The 24,574-nt window shown below is 35.4% G+C and overlaps 2 protein-coding genes across 6 annotated transcripts; one reads left to right on the forward strand and one right to left on the reverse strand.

The window, feature by feature from the left end:
- Positions 1–13,690: 13,690 nt before the first annotated feature.
- Positions 13,691–15,727, forward strand: LOC121755132 (WUSCHEL-related homeobox 5-like). The gene is made up of 4 exons (XM_042150417.1): positions 13,691–13,849; positions 13,919–14,191; positions 14,867–14,946; positions 15,356–15,727. Exons 1-4 carry the CDS (start codon positions 13,753–13,755, stop codon positions 15,653–15,655), a joined length of 750 nt encoding a protein of 249 aa, XP_042006351.1. The 5' UTR covers positions 13,691–13,752; the 3' UTR covers positions 15,656–15,727.
- Positions 15,728–15,827: 100 nt separating this feature from the next.
- Positions 15,828–23,553, reverse strand: LOC121754093 (protein ESMERALDA 1-like). 5 transcript variants are annotated; one of them, XM_042149438.1, is made up of 10 exons: positions 22,918–23,490; positions 22,195–22,264; positions 20,921–20,988; positions 20,739–20,827; positions 19,269–19,466; positions 18,496–18,700; positions 18,249–18,416; positions 17,381–17,548; positions 17,080–17,270; positions 15,828–16,583 (listed from the first exon to the last, which is right to left on the reverse strand). In XM_042149438.1, exons 1-10 carry the CDS (start codon positions 23,473–23,475, stop codon positions 16,418–16,420), a joined length of 1,881 nt encoding a protein of 626 aa, XP_042005372.1. In that variant the 5' UTR covers positions 23,476–23,490; the 3' UTR covers positions 15,828–16,417. The 5 variants fall into 5 exon arrangements, 3 of the variants coding, with proteins under 3 accessions (XP_042005372.1, XP_042005373.1, XP_042005374.1); XM_042149439.1 differs by having other exon boundaries at positions 22,871–23,347; XM_042149440.1 differs by lacking the exon at positions 15,828–16,583 and having other exon boundaries at positions 17,086–17,256; positions 22,918–23,546.
- Positions 23,554–24,574: the final 1,021 nt, after the last annotated feature.

Genomic DNA, 24,574 nt, shown 5'->3' on the forward strand with positions numbered 1-24,574 from the left:
TTAAAATTGGTTCGACATTGATCACAACTCTCTCTCTCTCTATATATATATATATATAGGGGTGCATTATAATGATAACCCTAATTTCCGTAATAACCCTATATCTAAATCTGGACCACACATTTTTAAAATCATGTGGTCTAGATTCAAACTTAGATTTACTTCATAAAAAAAAGCGCGGGGGTAAATATGTCATTTCGCTCATTTAATTTCTGAATTTCGCTCATTTTATCATTTTATCAGTCTGTCAAAAGTATCATTTTATCAACTCACAGTATCATTCTATCCGGCAAAACTATCATTCTATGCAATAAACCTAACATATATCATTTTATCAGTCAGTCAAAAGTATCATTTTATCAACTCAGAGTATCATTCTATCCGGAAAAACTATCATTCTATGCAATAAACCTAACATATATCATTTTATCATTTTATCAGTCAGTCAAAAGTATCATTTTATCAACTCAGAGTATCATTCTATCCGGCAAAACTATCATTCTATGCAATAAACCTAACATATATCATTTTATCATTTTATCAGTCAGTCAAAAGTATCATTTTATCAACTCAGAGTATCATTCTATCCGGCAAAACTATCATTCTATGCAATAAACCTATCATTTTATCAGTCAGTCAAAAGTATCATTTTATCAACTCAGAGTATCATTCTATCCGGCAAAACTATCATTCTATGCAATAAACCTAACATATATCATTTTATCAGTCAGTCAAAAGTATCATTTTATCAACTCAGAGTATCATTCTATCCGGCAAAACTATCATTCTATGCAATAAACCTAATATAATCGGCACAATACATAATATACAAACCTACAAAGCAGTAAACGTATCATTTTATCAACTCAGAGTATCATTTTTATAAGGTTACTGTCATTTTATCAGCTTAGATTATCATTTTAACAGGTAAAAGTATCATTTTATTAAACAAAAATGTCATTTTATACACCAAAAATACCTATCATTCTATCGGCTGAAAGTATCATTCTACCCGGCAAAACTATCATTCTATCGGCTGAAAGTATCATTCTATCTGGCAAAACTATCATTTTATGCAGTAAACCTAACATTTATAAGCTAAAAGTATCATTTTATCAACTCAGAGTATCATTCTATCCGGAAAAACTATCATTCTATGCAATAAACCTAACATATATCATTTTATCATTTTATCAGTTAGTCAAAAGTATCATTTTATCAACTCAGAGTATCATTCTATCCGGCAAAACTATCATTCTATGCAATAAACCTATCATTTTATCAACTCAGAGTATAATTCTATCCGGCAAAACTATCATTCTATGCAATAAACTATCATTTTATCATTTTACGTGATATTTGGCGAAATTCAGAAATTAAATGAGGGAAATGACAGTTTTACTCCCGCGCTTTTTTTTATGAAGTAAATCTAAGTTTGAATCTCAAAACTATCATTCTATGCAATAAACCTATCATTTTATCATTTTACGTGATATTTGGCGAAATTCAGAAATTAAATGAGGGAAATGACAGTTTTACCCCCGCGCTTTTTTTTATGAAGTAAATCTAAGTTTGAATCTCAACCGCATGATTAGAAATATGTGTGGTCCAGATTTGATTATAAGGTTATTACGATATTTAGGAGTTATCATATGATCACGACTCTCTATATGTATGATCATATCTATATATATATATGCGTGTGGAATTGATTGTGTATATGTACTAGAATGCTGTGACTGACGTTAGGTAAATAATCATCAGCTAAATGTTACATTTTCTTTACTCTCTCTTCCCTAATTAATTTCAATCTCATCAGAATTTGTCCGTGTTGAATGCCATTAAACAGCACAATTTAGAAATAAAAGATATGGCATTGATTTGTGCAGGTGTAAACAGTTTGAATATGGTTGAGTTATGTTTAAAATGAGTGGCTCTTGTCTGAGAGGCGTAACATTTCATTGAATTAACATGGATTGTAATTAAGATAGCTTTAATTTCGGGTGGCTAAAATGTAAGATCAATTTATTACTCACAATCTATCAATGCTATAGGGACACCCAAAATTACCACTAATCTTCAGCTTGCTCTAGTCAGCTAGTCCTAACAAGATGAGCAATCACAATTTATTTGCTATCTATTTAAGTAATCTAATTTGGAAGAAATTTTGTCCATGACATACCTAGGTAAAGAAAGAAGTTGTTCATTTTGTAGCAGTGGCAAGAGATAATTTTTATGTGTGTGAGAATTTTCATCGGAGAAAAAATGAGGTGGAGTGATACGACCCTCGATGAAAGCACCAGATGATACGACCCTTTGTCGTATCCCTTTCTCCGGCGTCCTAGCGTAGGATCGGCGGAGGCGAAGATCTGGCTGTGCGCGGAAGTCCTCTCCGTCGGGCAGCGCAGAATCTAAGTTACAGATAATTCTCCGGCGTCCTGCAACAGGATCGGCGGTGGCTCTAGTTCTTGCTGTGCGCGGAACTCCTCCGTCGGGCAGCGATGGAACTAGTGTTTGATTAATTCACGTTGGGTGTGGGCAAATAATATATTTTCATTCATGATCCTTCAAATGATTACATTCTTCCCTATTTATAATACTAAATCCTAACTTATCGAACAAGAAAATAATATATGAAAAGATACTATGAATCATAAGATAACTAAATAAAAGATATGGAATATATGGAAAGATATCGTATCATGGAGAGAGAATTACAAATGGCTTATCCGACGTTGAAGTTTTCGTGAGAAAATTGTTTACTTTTATATAATGCCCTAAGGTGGTGTTTGGTTTGCTAGATAAAATAATACCAAGATATAATCTAGGATTAAGTTGAGATTATTTTAGTTGGAGATGGTTGGTCATGACTAATTATCACATAATTATCCATCTTGGATTGAGTTGTTGGATTCAATCTCATGAACCAAACCTACTAATGCATATTTAATCTCGAGATACAATCTTGCAAACCGATCAACCTATAAGTATAATGTGTATAATGCCGAAAAATGTGTATAGTTTCAACTTTCAAATTACATACGTATATTTAATATAATCGTCAATTGGACCATTTTACCTCTCAATACTCTATTCATGTGTATATAATAAACACATAAAATCTAGATCTACAAATTATTTTATTTAATAGACCACATTTAATCTTATTTTTGCTATAAAATTTGTATTTACTTGAACACTACCCTCTCTATATAATTATGCATACAGTTGTTGCAAAATAACAAAGAATTATGATAAAAATGAAAATATCTATAGTAAAAACTGCCATCTCATCAGCAGTTACAAGTCTTGTCTTGTAACTTGCGTAGGTTTTGTAGTTCATTTAATTTTGAAGTTTTGAAATTTTAATTCATTATTTGTTTGTTAGAAAATTTAATTCAAAAGAAATACTAGTACTACTTATATAATTGGGCCGAATTTAATGTCCTTCACATTTCATATATTTGTGATTGCTATTGATTAGCATATTAGTACAAAATTGTCATTCACATCATAAGTAGTAGTAGTATTTTATTACACAATTGTCATTCAAATCATTTTGCAGTCAATTTAAAATTTCCCATTTAAAATAGTAGCAGTATTAATTTAAGTTAGTACCCATATTCCGGTTTTAGAGAATTTAGAAGAAGAAAGTAAAAGAACGATTTGGGCTAATTAAGGAGATGATAAATTAATAACTAAGAGAGTAGCAGAAACATTGAAGCTAAGAATAGTTATAATCATGATGGGTGATGATTTAGAGACATAATGTCTCCAAGACATAATACCCCTATGTCAATTTGACATAAACCAAATTATTATATAGACTAACATACCCTTATTTTGAATTAAATAATAATTGAATAAATAAATATATATCAATTAATCATAAAAGGAAAGGCAATTCATATCAAATTACTATCTTTTACTAAATATACATCAATAAAATTATTATCAAAAGTCAACTCATATCAAATTACACTCTTTAACTAAATAGTAAGTCATTTGCATCAAATTATTTTATTAGTATTAAATAATTATTAAAATTCTATGTCATAAAAATGACTACATGCATATACATACTTAATTTCTTAGTGTTATCGTCCAACGAAATAGTAATAGTCATTCTCATAAAATTATTTTATTAGTAGTATTAAATAATTGTTAAAATTCCAAGTCATTAAAATGACTGCATGCATATACATACTTAATTTCTTAGTGTTATCGTCCAACGAAATAGTAATCGTCATTCTCATCAAATTATTTTATTAGTAATATTAAATAATTGTTAAAATTCTAAGTCATTAAAATGACTACATGCATATACATATTTAATTTCTTAGTGTTATCGTCCAACGAAATAGTAATCGTCATTCGCATCAAATTATTTATTAGTATTAAATAATTATTAAAATTCTAAGTCATAAAAATAATTACATGTATATATGCACTTAATTTCTAATTGTTATTATCCAACAAAATAGTAATAGTCATTCTCATCAAATCATTTTATTAGTATTAAATAATTATTAAAATTCTGAATCGTAAAAATGATTAGATGCATATACATACTTAATTTGTTAGTGTTGTCGTCCAACAAAATAATAATAGTCATTCACATACAATAATTTTTTTTCTATAAATAATGTGTAAAATTCTAAATTGTAAAATAGTAGTAGTATAAATATGTTATAGACTTAATTTCTACTAGTTATCATCTAGTGAAATGATAATAGTCATTTGCATCAAATTGTTTTATTAATTATTATTAAAATTTGAAGTCATAAAATGACTACATGTATATATACTTAAATTCTTAGTGTTATTACCCAGCGAAATAGGAATATTCATTCGCATCCAAGTATTTTGTTATTAAATAATCGTTAAAGTTCTAAATTGTAAAAGACAAGTATAACGAAATAGTAATAGTCATTCTCATCAAATTATTTTATTAGTATTAAATAATTATTTAAATTCTGAATCATAAAAATGACTACATGCATATACATACTTAGTTTTTTAGTGTTATCATCCAACGAAATAGTAATAGTTATTAACGTCCAATTTTTTTGTTATTAATAATGTTTAAAATTCTAAATTTAAAATACTTTTAGTAAATAGATGTATGTATATATACTTAATTTTTTACTTGTTATAATCTCATGAAAGAAAGGGTTGTGTATAAAAAATGAAAAAATTTAATTGTGAAATATGACTATTAAATTTATATAGCTAAATTATTTTAGCTTTAGAAATTATTACTTAATTAAATTATTTTGACACCATCTGACAATTTAATTCTAGTATACATATTTAAATTGTTGTTCCCTAACATTTTGTCCATTAATAAATTAAAACATGTATAAATTTCAAATCTTAATTTTGATGCTCTAAGAACTCAAGCAATTAAATTGATTTATTAATTTTATACATATAAATTCTAGATTCAATAATGTTTTGTAATGATAAAATTAAGATTGAGTATTAAATTTATTAAGTACATATAAGTTTAGAATTTTAAAAATATAATTGTATAATGTACTATTTAAATAAAGTTTAAATTCATTATTTAAAATTATATTTTAAAATAAAATTCGTGACTTAGCATCATAGGAGTATTTAATACACTTACAATTTGAGTATAATTTGCTTAAATCAAGCCATCCATATAAATACACACAACTTTCCTAATCAAGTAATTGTTATATATAAATAAATGTTTTTATATGCATAAGGGTAGTATGGTATATATACAAAACATTTATTTAAATAAAAATATAAAACAAGCTAAAATGACTACTTTAACCTCATTATGTCTTAGACATTATGTCTCCAAAACATTTTCCAATCATGATATGGTTAGTCGTTACAAAAATGGGTAGTAATAAACGGGTGTAAATGTAATAAAGAATATGGTTGCACGTGTAATATTATTTATAGCATTTATAATTTCTCAATAATGATAAATCACTCTTTAACTAAATGCACTGCTAGCTGCACTAATGGCCAACTTCTTGGGTAGACATAAAAACTAAATTCTGGTGTCGATGAGTTTCATTGAGCATTAATTCACATTCACACCCACACATGGAGAGAATTTTAGAAATCAAACCTGCAGATAAAATATTACTAAATTTTATGGGAACTATTTACAGTTCTACGTATCTATTAAAGCGTTATTATGAAATAAAAACAAACCAAATTCTCGTGAAATTTCATCTTAACCCCAATTGATAATAAGAGGGCAAATTGTATGTAATGTAATGAACTTTTAGAATAGTTTGGTTTTTCCCGTAAACTTTATATGTTGTACGAAAAGTTATGAACTTTAACGGACTATGTAAAGTTCTCATTTGACCCGACCAGAGAGATTTCCGACGCAATTACTTATCCTACGTGGTGCGCCGGAGGCATGACTTGACAAAACTCCACTAATTATGATTATTCTCTTCTATCTTTGCAATTTTTGACCCGGAACTTATCACAAACATACAAGTAGCACAAATGAAAATATCCAAATTGAATTCAACATACAAATCGAATTTAAAATAAAAGTAGCATTAATTCCACAATTTGAATTGAACTGCAAATTTGTCATTTGCCAAGTCACACCTTCGATCCGGCGCGCCACGTAGGATAAGTTTGTGTCGGAAATCTATCGGGTTGGGTCGGATGGGAAATTTACTCAATCCGTTTTAGTTCATGACTTTTCGTGCAACATTTAAAGTTCACGGGAAAAACTAAATTATTCTGAAAGTTCATAACTTTACAAGCAATTTGCCCTAATAAGTACTCCCTCCGTCCCTAAAATTTTGTCGCATGTGGGTCCTACTTTTAAAGTATTAGTTTTGTAATAAAATGTGAATGGGAGTAAGTTAATGGAATGTGGTATCTACTACCCAAAATGGTAAAAAATGAAATGTGACAAATTTTATGGGGACGGACGAAAATGGAAAAATGTGACAAAATTTTAGGAATGAAGAAAGTAATATCGAAATTATTCTATTTTTCACTTATTTTTATATATAAACAACTTACATATTCTTACCAATGATTTTGGATGACTCGCGAGCATTACTCGGCTCATTTCCACTTTCCGAAACAAAAAAAAAAACTCACTTCTAAAAAAATAGATAAAACGATTTGGTTCCAAGGGCAAGTCATACTAAATTCATCTTTCTTCCCCTCATTTGTGATTTTGGATTATCCACACTTTAAAGTCATACTCCATCCGTCCCATAATTAAAAATTATACTACTACATTAAATGTGTACACGAGTTTTAAGAAATATAAAGAATAGTGAGTTAGAAAAGTTAGTGAAATATGAGGTTCACTTTTTTATATTGTTTATAATAGAATGTGAGTGAAATGTTAGTGGAATGTGAGACTTACTTACCATTTATTGTAAAAGTGAAATGTGACTCTTATGGTGGAACGAAACGAAATGACAAAATGTAACTCTTATTATGAGACGGTCGAAGTATTTACTTTTTCTATATTTTGAGTAAATAGACATCACACTTCCTTAAATAGTTAAATTCGTAATCCATATTTAACTAGGAGTATAAAATCAATATTCTCCAATATCTTCAAATGGATATCGGGCATGGTTAGGAAAAATAGAGAAGAATAAGTGTTTATTGTATATTCCTTGATGATCATGTTCTACATATGCTTCCCCTTTTTATAGGTGTCATACAATATTCATATATGGAATACTATTAATGCTATCAATCTACTCCTCTAATTCTATTCCATGATTTCTGCAGTATCATTGGTGATTGATACTCCTCAATCTTCCCTTGTTTAGCATAATTGATACTCCTCAATCTTCCCTTGTTTAACACTCCCCCTCAAGTTGAGTGGTGAGATCTCCAAAACTCAACTTGCACAATACGCTCGTGAGACTTCTCGAGTTAACAGCCTTGGTGAGAATATCAGCTAGTTGATATTCAGATCGAACGAATGGTAGCTCTACTGCTCCATTTTCAATGTTCTCCTTGATGAAATGTCTGTCGACTTCGACATGTTTCGTCCTATCATGTTGTACTGGATTTTCGGATATGCTGATGGCTGCTTTGTTATCACAGAAGAGTTGACTCTTTTCTAAAGTGAGTCCAATCTCCTTCATTAGTCTTCTTAGCCACAGTATTTCCATTAGCCCACTTTTGATCCCTCTGAATTCTGCTTCGGCGCTTGATAATGCCACTACTTTTTGCTTTTTACTTCTCCAAGTGACTAGATTACCTTCAACAAAGGTAAGATAGCCCGCTGTCGATCTTCTGTCAACTGGGTTGCTTGCCCAGTCAGCATCCGTGTATCCATGCACTCCTCGGGATTCATTCTTCTTGAACATTATTCCATGTCCGACCGTTCCCTTGAGGTACTTAACTATTCTCAATGCGGCTTCATGATGATCCTTCTGTGGTCGATGCATGAACTGACTCACAATTCCGACGGCGTAGGCGATATCAGGTCTAGTGTGGGATAGGTAGATGAGCTTCCCTACCAGACGTTGATATTGACCTTGGCGTGCAAGCTCAGCTCCCTCGGAGATCTGCAGTCCATGATTAACTAAGATTGGTGTATCCGCAGGTTTGCAATCCAGAAGTCCTGTCTCAGCTAGGATGTCTAGTGTATACTTCTTCTGCCTCAGGAAAATCGCTCCTTCAGATCTGAGTACCTCTATTCCCAAGAAGTACTTAAGATTTCCCAAGTCCTTCATCTCGAATTCTTGGGACAGACTTCCCTTGAGTCTTTCGATCTCCTCTTCATCGTCTCCAGTTATGATCATGTCATCCACATAGATGATCAAGCACGTAATCCGGCCTTCTCGCCTCTTCAGGAATAATGTATGATCCGAATGGCTTTGTTTGTACCCATATTTTGTCATCGCCTCGGTGAATCTTCCGAACCAAATTCTTGGGGATTGCTTGAGTCCATATAAAGTTTTCTTCAGTCGACACCCTTCTCCTTTCTTGTACCCATGTGAGAATCCTGGTGGTGCTTCCATGTATACTTCTCTCTTTAGTTCCCCATGGAGAAAAGCATTTGTGACATCAAATTGATGTAGTGGCCAGTCTCTGTTCGCAGCAACGGACATTAGCACTCGGATCGTGTTCATCTTTGCTACTGGAGATAATGTGTCATCATAGTCTACCCCATAGGTTTGGGTATACCCCTTTGCTACCAATCGTGCCTTGTACCTTTCTACGGAACCATCTGGTCGGCGTTTGGTAGTGAACACCCATTCACACCCGACTGCCTTCTTTCCTTCTGGTATCATGCACTTTTCCCAAGTATTGTTCCTCTCTAGTGCCCCCATTTCCTTTAGCATGGCTTCTCTCCAATGCCTATGTCTCCAAGCCTCTTCCACCGTGCAGGGAATTTCTTCTTCCTCATAAAGTGCTGCTTCAAATGCATGTGCCATTTCGGATAGTTGCCCTTTTGCCATATTTGCAATTGAGTACTTAGCCTTCTTGCCTAATATTTCAGGGCTGTATCTTTTTGGTGGAATTCCTCGGTTGGATCTCGGTGGTAGTATTTTGTATCCTCCAACTCCTTCATTCATCTGTTCTTCTAGTAAGTCGCAGATTTCTGGTTCAGCTCCATTGTCTGGTTCGGACTCATTATCTGTTCCAGGGTCAGTTTCATACGATGTAGGAACATTGTCACCGATATTTCCACCTTCAGAAGGAGTATCGAGAGTACTTACAGCGGATATCAGTAAAGGGTTTTCTTGGGCGATGTCACTGATCGGTGGTCCGGGTTGTACTATTTCGTTGATGACTTCCTTTGGTGGGCCTGGTGGGCCTGCTGCTGAAGGATTTAACCGACTTAGTAGGTCACTATCACTCTCCCCCTGACTAGTAAGGCGGTTAAAGAAGTAGTCTGTTTCGAGGAAATCACAGTTCATGGTGGTAAACATGCGTTTAGATTTAGGATCAAAGCATCGGTATCCTTTATGGGAAGCCCCATATCCCACGAAAACACACTTTATGGCACAAGGTGATAGTTTGGTACGTTCATGCTTAGGGATGTGGACAAAAACGGAGCATCCAAATACTCGAGGCTGAAGAGTTAGGGGCAACGGAATTTATGCTTGTGTTGAAAGGACTTCTAGTGGTGTCTTGAGGTTTAGTGTGCTAGAGGGTAGTCGGTTTGTGAGATATACAGATGATGCAATAGCTTCGGGCCAAAAATTTCTGGGGGTGTTGGATTCAATTAGCATTGCACGTGCCATTTCCAGAAGAGTACGATTTTTTCTCTCAGATACACCGTTTTGTTCAGGGGTATATGGACATGTAGTTTGATGGATTAGACCCTTATCGTGACAGAAGGTTTTCATGCTCAAGTTTACAAATTCTCCCCCGTTGTCGGACCTAAGGGTCTGTATGTTTTTCTGAAATTGGGTTTGTACCAGGGTGTAAAAGTGTTTAAAATGATCGAAGACCTCATTTTTGTGTTTCATAAAGTAGACCCATGTCATGCGAGAGCAATCATCTATGAAGAGAAGAAAGTATTTAAACCCTTGTCCCCCTATAACCGGAGATGGACCCCACACATCAGAGTGGACTAGAGAAAACAATGAATCAACTCGGGTGTTATTGGATTTATAAGAGTGTCTATGACTTTTGGCCAACACACAGGTTTCACAATACATTTCTTGACTAAATTTAGGAAAGAGAATTTTAAATAACCCGAGGATGGATGTCCTAAACGGCGATGCCAGAGCCAAGCTTCCCTCTCGGACGATCCACGAGTAAGCAAGGCAGTTCCCTGTTGATCTATCTCGTCCACATAATACAACCCGTTCCTTTCAGTGCCACGTCCAATAATTACCCCTGTTCTGATATCCTGCAAAAGGCAAAAGTTGGGTTGCATCAGGAGAGTACAGTTTAACTCTTTTGTCACATGGCTAATTGATAATAATTTGTGTGACATGGAAGGAACATATAAACAGTTGGATAAAGTCAAAGCAGGCGAAATTCTGACAGTTCCTGCTCCTTCCACAGAAGTACATTCTCCACTGGCCGTTTGGATATGAGTTTTTGGTGCCCTATGCATGTTAGAAATATCAGCAATATCATAAGTAATCGTATCGGTGACTCCACAGTCAAAAATCCATTTGTCAATTTTATTTCCGGAGGAGGCTGATAGGGCGTAAGCTGTGGGCAGATGTTCGAGGACCTGAAATCTATTTTCACAAGATATATGGGCTGTTTGGGGATATCTTGAAGTTTTAGGATTAGGTTTGGCATTTTTCAAGATTCTGGGGTCGATTTGGGAATTTTTAAGAGTTGAGGGTTGTTTCTGCGGTTTTCCAGGGTCATGGGGGTGAATTTGTGTAATATTTTTGATGTGGGGTTTCTGGGGTAATAAATTAGAAGTTTGAGGATTAGAGATCAAATCTCTAACCCTAAAAGTACCTCCGTCTAGGTTTACCGCCTCCACATCCGGCTCGGCCTCTCCTCTGGCGATTGACGCTGTCCCGACCGCTGCTGTCCCGACCGCCGCTCCCTCCGTTCCGTTCCGGTTGGTAGTAGCGGCGGCGGCAGGGATTCCTTCACCTCCGGCCACGGCTGCAGCTGCCCGACCCCCTTTGAATGGCGTCGGAGATGAGTGGTGCTTTGATTTTCTTTCTTGCCACCATTCCGGGTAGCCGTGTAACTCGAAGCACGTCCCACAGTGAGTGCACAGCATTTTCGACTTGTCTTCCTCCGGTCGTCTGCTCCAATTTCCGCCATTCTCGCCGCTTCGTTGAGGGGGGTTGCGGTGTGCTGCCGGGGTTTTCCACGACTGGGTTACTGCCAACCCGGCCCCAATCCCCTGTGCGCCGGAGTCTCCGATCTGTAGGACTGCGGATCTGGCGTCTTCTCGCCGGAGGGCAGCATATGCGGCCTCCACTGAGGGAAGTGGTTCTTGCCTCAATATCTCTTTCTTTATGCCTTCATATTTGCCGCTTATGGCTACGAGCAATTGGAACAGCCTTTGTTCTTGTTTCTCTTGGTTGTAAATCTCAATGTCTTCGGTGTATTTCATCCGATTTGGTTGTCTCCTATCAATGGAGATCCATAGATCATTCAACGTCGTCCATATATCCTCCAGGGATTCTTCCTTCTATTTTAACGTTATTGCCTTTGCGTACAGGTCGTACACTTGAATCTTGTCTCCTTCGCTTGAATATGTGATCTCCAAACTCGTCCATTTATCTTTCGCCGTTGGATACTGAGTCAGACGGCTGACTAATTTTTGTTCGACATTTTGGATCGACCACGTAAAAACGCAGTGGTCTGCCTGCTGCCATCTCGGTCCTTGCGGGGGGAATTGGAACTCCCGTGAGGTGAGATATCAATCCCCTTCCGCTGACTGCCGCCTTCATGACGACGGCCCATGTGGAGTAGTTTTCGCCGTTTAGTTTTTCTCCGATAACTAACGGTGATGAATCGATTCTGTGGGGTTCAAATTTTTGGTTTGGTGAGGCATCCGTGGTAACTATTTCTCTCTGGCTGTGCGCAATACTTGTGCGCATGAATTCGACAAACATTCGAGCAAATTGCTCTGTTTCTGATGGCTTTGGTGGTTCATTGCTTTCTGACATGGTTTGGGGTTTTGGCAGGATCTGCCGGGTTTTAGTCGAAGGGTTCGGGATTGGTCCGAGACAGTGATGAGACTACTCTGAGTCTCACCCCTGCTCTGATACCATCTTCAAATGGATATCGGGCATGGTTAGGAAAAATAGAGAAGAATAAGTGTTTATTGTATATTCCTTGATGATCATGTTCTACATATGCTTCCCCTTTTTATAGGTGTCATACAATATTCATATATGGAATACTATTAATGCTATCAATCTACTCCTCTAATTCTATTCCATGATTTCTGCAGTATCATTGGTGATTGATACTCCTCAATCTTCCCTTGTTTAGCATAATTGATACTCCTCAATCTTCCCTTGTTTAACACAATATGTGTCTCACTTTGATCCGGTACGAGTTTTTAGAAATGTAAATAAAAATAAGTTGAAAAAGGTAATGATATATCCTATTTATATATTATTATTATTATAAAATGTGAGTAAAATGAATTAGTAGAATATGAGATCCACTACCAAATATAGTAATAATAAAATGAACAGTTAACGATGGATGGACCAAATCAGAAAATTAGGATACATAATATAGAATAGATGAAGTATATAACTTTAACTACCAACTTTCCTTTAGAATTTTAGACCCTATATCAAGTGAGTCCAAGTGAGACCTTGAATGATGGACGTAGGAAGTCTGTTAATTACGGTATAAGATTTAGTTTCCAAGTTTGAAAAATGAGAAATAAGAATATATATTCGTAATGTAATTATACCTATATGTGGTTGATTTACATTAAAATAGAAAATACTAGTTGATATCCGAATGAGACAGTGGTGGTCATAAGGTGATGATTGTCACGTCACTTTTACCATAAAAAAATATCCCAGAATTTCACATCATCCATCTTTGTGTTCAGTTTCTCTCTGCCTCCCTTTTGTCCCTTTCACCTTCGAATGTGAAACGTCAAAACAATCACACTCATACATCCCCATTCCATTCCATACCATACATCATGCCCTACTCAACCTCATTTATTGTATATATATATATATAAAACCCCAATAGTAAAACACAAGTAGATAGGAGTATTTCTCTTCTCTTTCTCTTGTATTTACTATAACTCTTCCTCTATCTGTAGAAACAGAATACACAAACACAATGGCATCGTCCAGCGATGATCCCCGGGCGCTTCGGCCTCTGATGCCTCCTCGCCCATTCCCTTCTCACTTCGGCTTTCCTAAACTCAACTCATGGAGTAATTCTATTCTTTATTTATTTATACAATTATTAAGTTTTGCGAGATTATTCATTACAATCATTTTAGGTCATGAGATGAATAGAGGGGCGGCGCTGCTGAGCTCCAGATGGAGCCCAACGCCCGAGCAACTGCAGGCGCTTGAAGACATGTATCGCCGCGGTACGCGAACCCCCTCCGCTGAGCAAATCCAGCAGATTGCGGCCAAGCTCCGGCGGTTCGGCAAGATCGAAGGAAAGAACGTGTTTTATTGGTTTCAAAACCACAAAGCCAGAGACAGGCAGAAGAAACGACGCCAGCTCGAGCTCTTAGCTGCCAAAGACAATCACATCCCACAATCAGGTTTTTTCTTTTATTATTATTATGTAGTCTTATTTTATGAGTTAATGAATACGGAGTAAAGTAATAGAGAGAAAAAAAAAAGTGTTAGTTTTCATTTCTAATGGGACAACCCAAGAAAGAAAATGTTTGGCTTCCTAGGTACCAAAATATAATCTAGGATTAAGTTGTGAGATCATTTTAGATCGATGAAGTTGGCTATGACTAATTATCATGTGATTATCTATCTAGGATTGAGTCGTAGAATTTTATCTTATGAACTAAATACACTAGGTATTTAAGGATATAGCAGACCCACCACAAATTGTAGAAAATGATCTTTATAGTAGTATGCATGTTGGGACAAATAGTTATTTTAAAACTTTAACGTCCTTGAAGGCAGTTGGTGGGTGAATGTTTATGATGTTGATGGCACAGTAGCAAATGTTTAGCAATTAAGATTTTCCAAATACAAAAATAGATTGAACATTACTAGACCCCTACACAAATAAAGTCAAATATGTTTTGGTTTGCACGTATTATTATTATTATTATTATTATTATTATTATTATTATTATTATTATTATTATTATTATTATTATTATTATTATTATTATTATTATTATTATTATTATTATTATCTTAATAAAATAAAAGTGATGATATTCTGAAGATATATGGGTGATTTGACCTTGCAGAATTAGGCAGGAAATACTTGGAAATGGAGCATCCTAAGAAAGTGGCTACAATGTCTAATTGCAGCAGCAGAGCTTCAAAGGTAGTGTATATATATTGCAAAATTATTTAGTAATAAGTGTGCACAAAAGTCGATAATATTTGACTTAGGAGACATACTGTATTTAATTAGCTGAAGCATAGATTAACATGGCAGCATGAAGGTCACAAGCTTGAATGCCAAACCATACTACCCTTTTGTATGATGGAGAAAGAATGAGCCCCAAAAGCTGCACAATGTCATGCTTTCTGTTGTCATCAAAAGATTCAAACATCTTGGACACAGTGCATCTTCATTTACTTTCTTATCAGATTAAAAATAAACTAGCTGCAATACTATGTTCCTTTTCTTTATCTTGATAGTGTTATTATTAAACATGCATTATATAGAAATGCTATACAGGAATATAATAAAAAAAAACCACTTTTTAACTCTTTCTTCTTTTTTGTAGTACTATTATGGAGGAGAGGCACAACTTGAATTGCGGCAACAGTGTGTAACAGCATATAGTAGAGAAACAAGCTGTAGAGCTAAGTTGGATTTGTCTTCTTCTCCCAACAATAAAGTTATTCAAGAAAATGGTCTGAAGAACGATGATTTCGAATACAGGATCGCTGAAAATCCAACGCTTGAGCTCTTTCCCTTGAGCCGCAATGGTTTGGGGACGACGAAGGAAGAGATGGACGATGTTCATGCTTCAACTAAATTAGTTCCTAATCAGTTTTTCGAGTTTCTTCCGACAAAAAACTGATGGTAGTGAGGACAACAAACATGTTTCATATGGAACTTTGGTTTTTGCAGTAATGTTGAAGTTGAAAACTAATTTAACTTGGTGCAACTTAGCCAATACAAAACCATCCAAATCTTGTGTTTTTTACTCGAATATAAAATCTAGACAGAATCTGAAGAAAGAAAGCGACACATTAACTGAAACCAGACACTGGACAACAGTATCAAGAACACTGCACAACATTTGATCTGTTTTCTTACAACACTTGCAAATCATCTGTTTTGTTTTTACTATTCTTTCTTTTTTTCTCCCCTGCATTGATACATGGAGAAGAATATATGTCAAGGGGATGGATGAAATGAAATATATTTTACAATTTGGAACAATTTGAATGAATTGATCCTGCTCTAGGGTGTTGTACACTTGAAATCACTAATGTACAGTACAGACATGGACATGTTCGTCCAAGCTTCTTCTACAAACAATCTTTTGCTGGAGCTTCTTGAGTCGATTGATTCACAATGAGTCAGATGATGCAGTAGCTAAGACGAAAATTTGACGCAGGGCGACTTTTCGTGTGCTGTTCCAGTAAGTTATAGGGTTGGGGTTATACCTACTCTTAGCATCTTGCACAAAATATGCAGATGAATACCCGGGCTAACGATCATATGCTTCCTACAAATCACTATCCACAATCTGGACAAGCAGAGTTGCGCCCTCTCCCGGGGGGGGGGGGGGAATCAAAGAATCAGTATCGAGATATTTGGTTAGCAGAAGGACCCCTTACGTTGGAGATGATGATGATCTTGAATCCTCGGTCTTGTTCACTCTGCACATGCAATCTGGACATGGAACTGAATATATCGAGTCATTCGGCCTCTTGAGCTCAATACCTTTCGAGTCACTATGACTTCGAATGTTTAGCATTTGACGCTTGAAGCTTTTCCACCTGGGAAACCATCCAAGAGAAATCAAGTTATATTGGGCATGTTCAAGAGAGAAAACATAATAAATCAATTGAGACGAGTACTTAGGAAATAAATGAAAGGTGAGAGGCAAGTCTTTTTATCTATGATAAAAACATTGGAACCTTGCCCTTGATCTTTACAGCAAAAAGGGAGGTAAAAAAGGGCGGAGAAAAAACCATAAACGCAAACTCAAGTCATCAATGGAAACTGAGGACAAGTAAAAAACAGCAGTAAGCTCACAGGTGCGGCTAAGTTAAACTCGGTTTCATCTGCTCATGTAATGAATTTTCTAGAAAACAGATTCTAATCCTAGGGTAAGTGTAAACCAATTCATAACTAGTTTATGGTCCTTAAGATTTCATTATGTAAAACTTGACAGACTGGATAATTTAAATTTCTTAGTGATTGCACAACCAGCCCAAACACTCCGCATGTTCCAAAAAATTGCACAAATAATTGACAGGAAAAATGCATTACCCGTTATTTAGATTATCAAATAATAGTGCTAACTTCCGCTTGTCAGGCCTTATTGTCCTGGAGTGACCACCATACAAATATCTTCTGTGCCCCAAAAGAAACTGAGGGAAATTTCCTCCTTGAGTTGTTACAAAGACTTCACTATGAAGACAAACAGTGTAGTCTATAGCAGCCAATCTGGATGAGTAATTCTGGAAATAAGTAATGGAGTCAAAACACATAACATGTGAACAAGAATTGAAATGCCACAAAAGATCCGAAGAAAAAAATCACAGAAAAGTAAGTAGTTCTTTATTCACACCTGGAATGGAGCTAGTTCCTCGGCAGATGCCAGCATTTCTTTTGTTTGTAGTAATGGAAACATTTCCAATAAAGGGGCCATGTACCTCTCAGAATCATATATCTTTCCAGATGCCAAATAGATTGATGTACTTTTGTGAAAGCCCATTCCCCTGAGCATCAAACCTACCTGATCAATAAAACAACAGTAGGAGATAACGATATAAGTTGTTATAAGATTATGCAACACTCATTTATTTGGTTTTTTTTACTCAGAAATGCAAAAGCAAGTTTCAAAAGAGAGAAGAAACCAAAAGCAGGTTTTAGAACAGCGAAGACATGGATCAAATTTAATATTTATATTTTCTTCAGAATTTTCCAACTGCACGTCAGTGACAATATCCATGAAATCACAGTACTCTGCACACTGTCTATTAAATCCATGAAGTTCAACAACAGATGAACCTTTGCTCATAGGATCACCACACTGTGCTACTATACTTCTAGGCTACGTGAACAAATTTATGATGAAAGTATGCCCCATGAAAGGGGGAGAAAAAGAAGTGGTTTATTTCAAAGTCAAACTTCAGAATATGTGGATATATACTCCCTCCATCCCATAAAAATTGACACTTTTGGGACAGCATGGGTTTAATGCCCAATTGGTAAAGTAGGAGAGAGATAGGAACAAAAAGTTATTGGAGTATTGCTAGTGGAAAATGGGACCCACCTCATTAGAGAGAAAAGAGTTACCATAAATTGAAGTAGAATATTTTTATGGGCCGTACCGAAGTGGAAAGAGTGTTAATTCTTATGGGACGGAGGGAGTATTATATAGTTGAAAATTGATAATTCAGAATATAAAAACTTATAGTAGTATGATATAGTACCTCTAAAGGTGTTAATGGACATTTCCCATTTAATCTGATGGCTCCAGGCCGAATGACTTTGCCACGTTTAGTAAATTTTCCCTTCCAACCTCTTTCCCTAGCAGCATCCATGTCTAGTTTTTCTTGGTCTCCACCATCATATACACAACAAGAAAATGCAACCATGTCCTATAGAAGATATAATCAGCGATGAAATCTTTATTCCAACATTTGCAGGCAAATGAAATCTCATCACATCCTAACTAACCTCCTCAAAGCGAAGATGCACAGAGATATATTTGCCACCATTATTTACACTTAGCCTTTTCATCCTTGTAACCAAAGTTTGACCCAAACTTGATATTGGGTCTGAAAACCTTAGAGCTTCATAATTTGCCAAACATCTGAGTCGTTGTACAGCTGGTGGAGCATCAAATGACAATCGATTTGCAAAAGGAGAAATCCTTATAATCCTGAGATGGTCAATTTCAATGGTTACAACTTTGAGACTGAAGAATAGTTTGAACTTTTTATACATCAGAAGTGAATAGGAATACACGAAATGAGAAACTTAATATGTACAGTACAGAAAATGTGATTCCTATTGAATATCTACTTCCAATAAACAAGTGAATTTAGAACAGAGAAAGGGAAAATCATCTAACAAGAATAATGTATGGCTGTATGAAAATAAATTTCAACTAACCTCTACAGTTATTCAGATTCAGAAAGCCATTACAATGACTCATTATTAAAGCATGTGTTTTAAAACTTAAATTTAATAGAAAAATGATCCTTCATGTAATTTGCAGGTTAAGTACTGCAGCAATAGAGTTCCACGCACTTGTATGAGCATAATATCACATAGAAAGCAGTAGCAACCTCCATAATGACAAAGTAACTTCTTTAAATGGGTATTTATGAAGATCCATTAATCACACGATAGGCATCAAAACAAATTGTACCAAACCATTAAGAAGGGTGTGTGATGGAGACTGACTAAGAATTAAAAGAAATGAACACAAGCAAGAGGAAACTCACGTTTCTTCAAGTAGCTTTGGAAGAACTATATCTGTATAGTATTTGATAGGCGACCAGGCTTTTATCTTGAAGTTGTACACGTTGCTCATGTTATGGTCAAATCGCTCCATTATGTTCCCCGGAATTGTTCCAACTATCCGAACATCATTTTCAAGGGTTTTAATGAAGAATTCTTCATCATATATGTCACCAAATTTACTGGATATAGAACAGCAGTATTAGACTTTCGCTCTCTGGAATGAAAATATGTCATCCATGTATTGAAAAAAGCATTTCAACTATGGCGAAAGACAACATGATGAAAATGATTAATTGCCAACGTGGTCTAAGTACAATTGCATACCTCTCTGAAAAATGTACTTTATTAATCAAAATTAAGAGTCTACATACTCAAAAGCTCAATATAACACTATGCAAATAGTCATTCAGACACTTAGCTACACATTTTACTAATCACATGATAGAGGCTGAAGTTATGTTTAAAAAGAGAAAATGTAATTGAAGCAATGCTTACTTTAGAAACATTGTTGTACACACCTCACATAAATGAAACATGCTGCTTGAATCATAGGTGGAGAATAGTGCACCCATTTATTTTGTGACCTAAATATAACTCAAAAGGTCATGCCTTTTGCACCTTTACATTGAAAAAAGCTTAACCACTCAGTAATTCAGCCCAGAAATCAGTGCCTTAATGGAACTTGGTATTGAAAAACCATGAGCTAAGACATCCTAGGTTATGTAAAGTATCATAAGGCAACTTAAGCCTAGTTGTCGAATGTTAAGGGAGATCTGATATAACTTTAAACATCAGCGCTGTGCTTTATTTATTTGTTTGGAATCTCTTACAAAATCACAGGAAGTGGGGCCTGAATGAAAGTGTACACAAGACATATCATGTCTTTACAAAACTAAAAGCAATGGTAACTTACTCAGTATATGCAATGAAAAAAAGAAATTTCATACTCCCTATCTACGGCTACGTCACATAAAAACGTGTCTGAGTTTCTTTTTTGTCCGTCCCATAAAATCATGTGCATTTTCTTCTTTCTTTTTTGCACACTACCACATCACAAATTGTTGCAATAATAGCCTTACTATCGCAACTTGTTTACAATAATTTCACATAACAATACCCCTAATGTAGGCCAATTTCCATGTCTCCACTCATAATACAAACAACACTTAAAGTGGACCTTTCTCCACTCACAATACTGATAACACTAGATTTCTTAAACTCGTGTCCAAAGTTTTGAACTGTGGGATTGTGTTATTAATTGTGTTTCCCAATAATCATCAGTAGCACCAATCAAACCAAATAATTACTTAGAAATAAATGAATGAACATGCATATGTTAAGGTACAGATCATAGAAACATAAATTTCATATTTGCATCAGTATGATAGAAACAAAAGAAATTATTTTAGTTAACAAATTAGCCAGATATTGTTGATGACTGTTTTACTCACCTCGGATCCCTCCAGATACTGTGATAATGAAAGTTTGGAATCACAAGAGTTGCGTTAAGGTAGCCAGCCACAGCAACAGCATTGCATATCTGGAAGCATCAAGAAAATGATAGCGAGTGCTGCTAAGCCGACAGTAAAAACTCACCATAAAATATAAACAAGAAACAAAAATAAAAAAGTACCGATGTTCTCTGTTGATTTAGACCACCATTGGCCTCAACAAATATAAATCCATTTGACTCGGGTAAGCCTGCGGTGGCCAAAGATTTATTGTAAAATTCAGATATTCTCAGCTGAACCTCAAGGTCCTCAACCATAAGGAAGATAAGCAAACAATTATGGTACCACAAAGTTATGAAGTTAAAAGAAGTCAACAGGACACATAGATGCAGGAGAAAAGAATCTATGCCAAACAAACTGATGCAGAGTCACTTATCAATAGAGAGAATAATAGACAGTGATTTCATTGTTTAATTTTAATTTTATTTTATATTTTGGGTTTTGGCCTTTGGGTAGGTGGAGGAAAAAATTACACTGTGAAGTTTTAATTAGTCCTGAAGACCAAACGCATAAGTTACTTCATCGGTGAACAGCTATTTTGAGTAAAAATGAACCAAGAATTATGGGCCATGATATTAGTTATAGATAAAATGTGGAAAGTGGCGATAAAGCAGATGAAGGATATACCAGTGTTGTCACATTCATAAAACTAACTAATCACACTAGCAGTCACATTGTTATTTGGACCCATTAATAGGAATGACAATTATGGTCAGACAAGCAATGTTATTTTTATTTCTGTACCCAACATCCATCTGGATATTATACTTTAGATAGATGCATAAAACTAAGTGATCTCGCCAGCAACAGTGAACCACTCCTTTTACATCCCAAGCACTCACAAGGGAAAGAAAGTGATACCACAATTCAGATGCATAATGTGATGGAAGTACCAATAATTGAAAACTAACAAGCTTTTCCTATCTTATCAAGATTAAGAATCAATACCCATGATTTTATTCAAGCACATTGCCATTTCAGAAATCACTAATAGTGTGCCCTGGAAGATGGCTACCACTAAACATTCCTGCTAATTATCAGTCCATTCATGCATTTTTAAGTATAATCCATGATTATTAGGAGCAAAAATTATTAGATGAACCTGAGCTAATGTTCAATATATACGTTACATACGTTTAGTTAATTATACTTATACCACACAAAAAATGAGCTTTGGAAATCTCCAGATGCATAATGTGGCAAAGAGTTGTGGCGCATAAAATGCCACAGCTTCCGTGAGTTTATCAAATTCAGCATTACTTTTAGGTAAATACTAATCTGAATTGCCGAAATGTGAGCAATATGCTGCTACCTATCATTTATGCTGAATGTCTGATTATGTGCAAATTAATAAAAAGAATTGAACTTATAAATCTTGCTTGAGATAGTTCCATACCTTCAGACGACTTGTTGATACATGGTCTCCATTCACCAACTTTATACGAATGTTTCCATATAGTTGATATCTGTATTCAGCATGAGAGAAATAAAAGATTCAAAACTTTCATTTAATCATCAGCTTCAGTATTTCTCTCACCGATTCAGTTTGTGTGCATCCATATAAAGACAAGTATACAGACGAAAGCCTATAAAATGGAATGAACAACATGAATCTACTAGAAAGTACTACTGTCCTTTTTACTGATTAGAACAGCGAAAGCCCTTTCAGAATATGAACTTGTGTCCAGTGCACAGCCAAATGTAAGCTTCAAAGCCTCAATCTGGAGTCTCTTAAACATACCGGCTGTCCTACATCACTACTCCTAAAAACACATTGCTAGCGGATGATATTCTTCCAAAGTAGCCTGTGCTTTTCCAATTTTTAGATCAGCAGCTCTAGAGTGCAAGCAACAAATTAATTGGCCAATTAGCAAAGCTATACTAATGTGAAACACCGTCGAATTCCCCAATCTCAACGCTATATAGCAATATCGTTAACATATAGCAACAATCAGCAGATAAAATAAACTGTTCACTGGTGTGAGGTGTTGAAATCAATTAGAGAATGTAAACTCACTCATAATTCAAATCATAATTAACTAAACACTTGAGCATTTAATTTTAGAACTGACCGCATCTGCCGAGGAATTATCGGAGTCCATTTGGGGGAGGAGCTTACGATATAACTGGCGGCTGCGGTAGACGGAGCCCGGGGGAGGCCTGTGAGTGATGACCGGGACAACGTCGAAGGAGACAGTCCCCATGTAGAAGAGCATAACGGCGATGTAGAGAATAGGCGCGAAGATGAGAATCCCCTGGCGCTTGAGGAGGCAGAAGAGGAAGATCCAGAGGAGGCGCTGCGCGAGCGTCTTGGGCGGCGGGCGGGCGGATTTGGAGCTGCGGGGGCGGTAGCGCGGGGAGCGGCTGAGCGGGGGAGAGGAGGGCGGCGATTGAGGGCTGCTTTGTCCGCTGCTCGGGGGCCGATGCATCGCGGTTTTTGTTCACATCGTAGAAATGATGGATGTGATAATTTATTTTTCAAAGGGGGGAAAAGATTCCAGCAGCGATTGGTGCGATAATGTAGAGGTGCAGGCGCAGGCGCAGGCGCAGGCGTGGTTGTCTGTGTGTAGAGAGAGAGAGAGAGGAGCTGGAGCACGTGACGTGAGCGAGGGACGCACGTGACGTGAGCGAGGGACGCACGTGGCAACAGAATGACAGACTGGTTTGGTTCCTTCATATTGATTTTAACCTTTTATTAGGTCAACGCTTTATTTTTCTTAACCTTTTTCGAATTTTGGGCTGGGTTATTGAACTCCAAGTATAAAATTTAGGGTGATGCTAAATAGTCATAATTTGGTCGGCCATAAAGAGTTAATTTAGTCCATTTATATATATAAAAAAATTAGAATTACCGATATAAACTTATATGTGTTTGAATAGACTTGTGAGTTGATACTTATCTTTGAATTCCATTACGTAAAACACATTAATATCACGAATTACTGTATACGTTGAGCAACAATCAAGAAATGATAGTAGTAATAAGTTGAGCAAAAACTACGAAAGAGCAACACTAACATGTTGAGCAACATATAATGAATATGATATAAAAGTAAAATCAAATAGTATTAAACCAAAAATTTGAAAAAAATCAATTTTTTTGTTATTTAATTAATTTATGGCTGGCCATAACGTGGCCGCATAGCTTTATTCTAAAATTTAATGCACCACTAAATTGCTATTAATCTAATTTTGACGCCAAAGTTTTCTTTGTTTGCAATAACATATTAGAAAACAATTAATAATAATAAATCTAATTCTTGATTACAATTCTAAAAATCGCTACGGATAAGATATGTATATATATCCAGCACAAGCAATCCCAAAGTGTGTACATTTATTTATGTTAATTGACTCAAAATAATAAACTTTATACATTTATGAGAATTTAGTTTCCTGCTCTATCACTATATTAAAAGTATGGATCAAGCTAAATATCAGAGTAAAATGAAGGCGAATTGATTTTGTATATCTTTTCTTATTACGTAGCAGTAGGGTTGACAATTTTTGGCACGATACGAACCCGCACGAAAATAATGAGTATGTGTCAAAGTTTATTGGGTTCGTGTTCGTGTTACAGGTTAAGAAATAATATTAATACATTACTCCCTCCGTCCCTGAAAGTTTGTCCCATATTTTCATTTTCGTCCGTCCCACAAAATTTGTCTCATTTCACTTTTTACCATTTTTGGTAGTGGACCACATATTCCACTAACTCATTCGCACTCACATTTTATTATAAAACTAATATATAAAAATAGGACTCACATTCCACT

Source organism: Salvia splendens, chromosome 11 (genome assembly GCF_004379255.2).
Source record: "Salvia splendens isolate huo1 chromosome 11, SspV2, whole genome shotgun sequence".
In the NCBI taxonomy this organism is placed as follows: domain Eukaryota; kingdom Viridiplantae; phylum Streptophyta; class Magnoliopsida; order Lamiales; family Lamiaceae; genus Salvia; species Salvia splendens.